General features: G+C 53.1%; 1 protein-coding gene across 1 annotated transcript; it reads right to left on the reverse strand.

The window, feature by feature from the left end:
- Window positions 1–53: 53 nt before the first annotated feature.
- Window positions 54–1,738, reverse strand: SRARP (steroid receptor associated and regulated protein). The gene is made up of 2 exons (XM_019654865.1): window positions 1,611–1,738; window positions 54–719 (listed from the first exon to the last, which is right to left on the reverse strand). The coding sequence occupies exons 1-2, from the start codon at window positions 1,690–1,692 to the stop codon at window positions 292–294; spliced, it is 510 nt and encodes a 169-aa protein (XP_019510410.1). The 5' UTR covers window positions 1,693–1,738; the 3' UTR covers window positions 54–291.
- Window positions 1,739–2,507: the final 769 nt, after the last annotated feature.

The raw sequence follows: 2,507 nt of genomic DNA on the forward strand, positions 1-2,507 counted from the left end.
AGAGGGCAGTGTCACTGGCCCTCATATGTGGGATCCGATCTGGGGCCCTCTGGCATCCCAAGCCAGCTCTTAACCAACGCGCCACTCGGCCGGCCCGGAAGTAAGGTACTCTTGAGTGTGCACTCAGTGACTGTTCAGATGTCCTTTAGTGGATCTAATTAATGCTCTTTCCTTGGCTCAGGCACAAAAAACTTCTGCTGGCTAGGGAAGAGGGAGTGGACTCTCGGAGTTGCAGCCCCTGGACACTGGAGCCTGGTGTGCCCGCCTCTCCTCCATGGTAAGCCTCTTCCGCTAATCTTTGTGCCCACAGACACAGGAGGAGAGGGCTTTCAGTGAGCCTATGACTGCTTCCCAAGCCAAACACCTCCCGGGCACAGTCTTCAAGGGGCTCCCCTTGGCTTCAGGAACCTCCTGGGAGCACAGTGTGCTGACTGGAGAGGGAGCTGGGACCACTGTCCCTCTGCAGGGTGGCAGGGTGTCCCTGGACTGGGAAAGGTGTCCCCCTCCCAGGGGCGCCTCCTGAGTCAGATGGGGCTGGCTTTCTCCACAGAACAAGATGTAGGTCTTCATTGGAGGGGTGGCATGTCCTAGGTTGGGACTCAGGGCTTGGGGTGGCACTCGGGGTGCGGCCAGGGAGAGCTGTTTCCCGCGAGCACAGTCGATAACGAAAGTTAGGTGAGCTGTGGGGATGGCCTTCTGAAGGTGGGCCGGCTTCCCACCTAGGAGGAAGGAAAAGCGCAAAGGTTTGTGTTCGCAAGCAAGGGCAGTGGTTGCTTTAATTCACTTGTTCATTCACTCCACAAGCGCTTAACTGCGTGTTGGTTGACACACAAAGATGGAAAGAGAATGGGGTCTGCCGGCATGGATGTCAGCATCAGAGACCTGACTTTAAATCCTGTTTCCCTCTGATCAGTCATCTGCCTTCCAGGAGCAGAGACCACTGCCTTAGAGCTTACCATGTGCATGTCAACACGCAAGATGGGTACAGTGGGTCTGGGGTGGGGCCTGAGGGTCTGTATGTCTAACAAGCGCCCAGCGGATGCTGGCACTGCTGATCCACGGACCACACAGGGAGTACTGAGGTCCTTGAACAAGAGGAAAGCCCCAGCCAACTTTCACAGATGAGGAAACTGAAGCTCAGCTTGAGCAAAGATTGGTGGCTTTCAGGGAGCACCACGCTGCTCTCCACCTCCCCACACAATATCAGTGCCTCAGAGAGCACCATCGGTGACGGTCCCATCTGCCCTGGGGATCTCTGCTCTGTCTTCCCACCCAACTCAGGGCCCAGCAGCCATGAACCAACTGATTCATTTATTAATGAATCAAGTGCCAGCGCAGGTCTCTCTAAAAAAAGTAACTGTGAGTTGCCCACGTAATAAACTTATTTATTCTCTTAAGTACGTGCTGCTCGTCACCAGACACAGGCTCAGGAGGAAGCTTATTTATTGTGTTATATTATGTTGGTTAACACAGGAAATAAAAGTGAAGCCTACCCCTGGCTGGAGAATCCTACAGCCCCAAGGGAGGGCTGCTACCCTCTCCCCCTCACCTTGCCGGCCCCCCTCAGCTGGCCTTTCTCCAGGACTGAGGCGCCCTCTGCCACCTTTTACCTGAGCTGGTCTCCAGGTCTGTCTCATGGCCCATGATGTTGGGGCTGGTTCCCTGGTCCCTAGGGTCTTCAGAGGGTGCCATTGCTGCTGCCACAGCGCCTGGCCCAGCGTCACCAGGAGGAGCAGTTTTCCTCGGCCTCTTCTAGGATGTGGTTCCCCACCCAAGGACCCGACCGTTTATATTTACAGGACCCAGACCCGGATCCTCTAAGTGAATTCCACTGGAGCCACAGGAACTGGCCTGGGGCAGTGCGGGGATTACTTTGATCCACAGGGTTATGTCAACAAGGCTGTTGTTGGGACTTTGGGAGGCAGGCCCTCTACCAAACAATCACTGTTTTTTCCAACTTTGGCTGCTTCCTTACTTGGGCCAGGCCTTGGAACCTTCTCCTCCGGGCCTCAGTTTTCCCAAACCTCAGTCGTTATCTGGCTACGTCACCAGGTTTGTTTTATTATTCCTTTTTTCCCACCTAAGAACTATATGGAATACTGCTTACTTAATGTGCCCCTTTGTCTTGTTCTGTCTAGGGGACCTAAAGAACAAACATTTATTTCTCACAGTACTTGATTGATGCTGGGACATCTGAGATGAAGGCGTCGGCAGATTTGGTTTTTGGTGAGGACCTGCTTACTGGTTCATAGAGGGCTGTCTTTTTGCTGTGTCCTTACCTGGCAGGAATTATAAAGGCTCCGCCCTCATGACCTAATCACCTCCCAAAGGTCCCACCCACCATCACAGTGGGATCAGCTTTTGAAATATGAATGTTGGGAGGACACAATCAGCCTATGGCATCATTTAAGTCAAATCAACTTTTTTTTTTTTTAAGATTTTTATTGGGGAATTGGGGGAGGGGAACAGTGCTGGGGAATTGGGGGAAGGGGAACAGACAAGTTGCT

Source organism: Hipposideros armiger, unplaced genomic scaffold (assembly GCF_001890085.2).
Source record: "Hipposideros armiger isolate ML-2016 unplaced genomic scaffold, ASM189008v1 scaffold_232, whole genome shotgun sequence".
NCBI classification, from domain to species: Eukaryota; Metazoa; Chordata; class Mammalia; order Chiroptera; family Hipposideridae; genus Hipposideros; species Hipposideros armiger.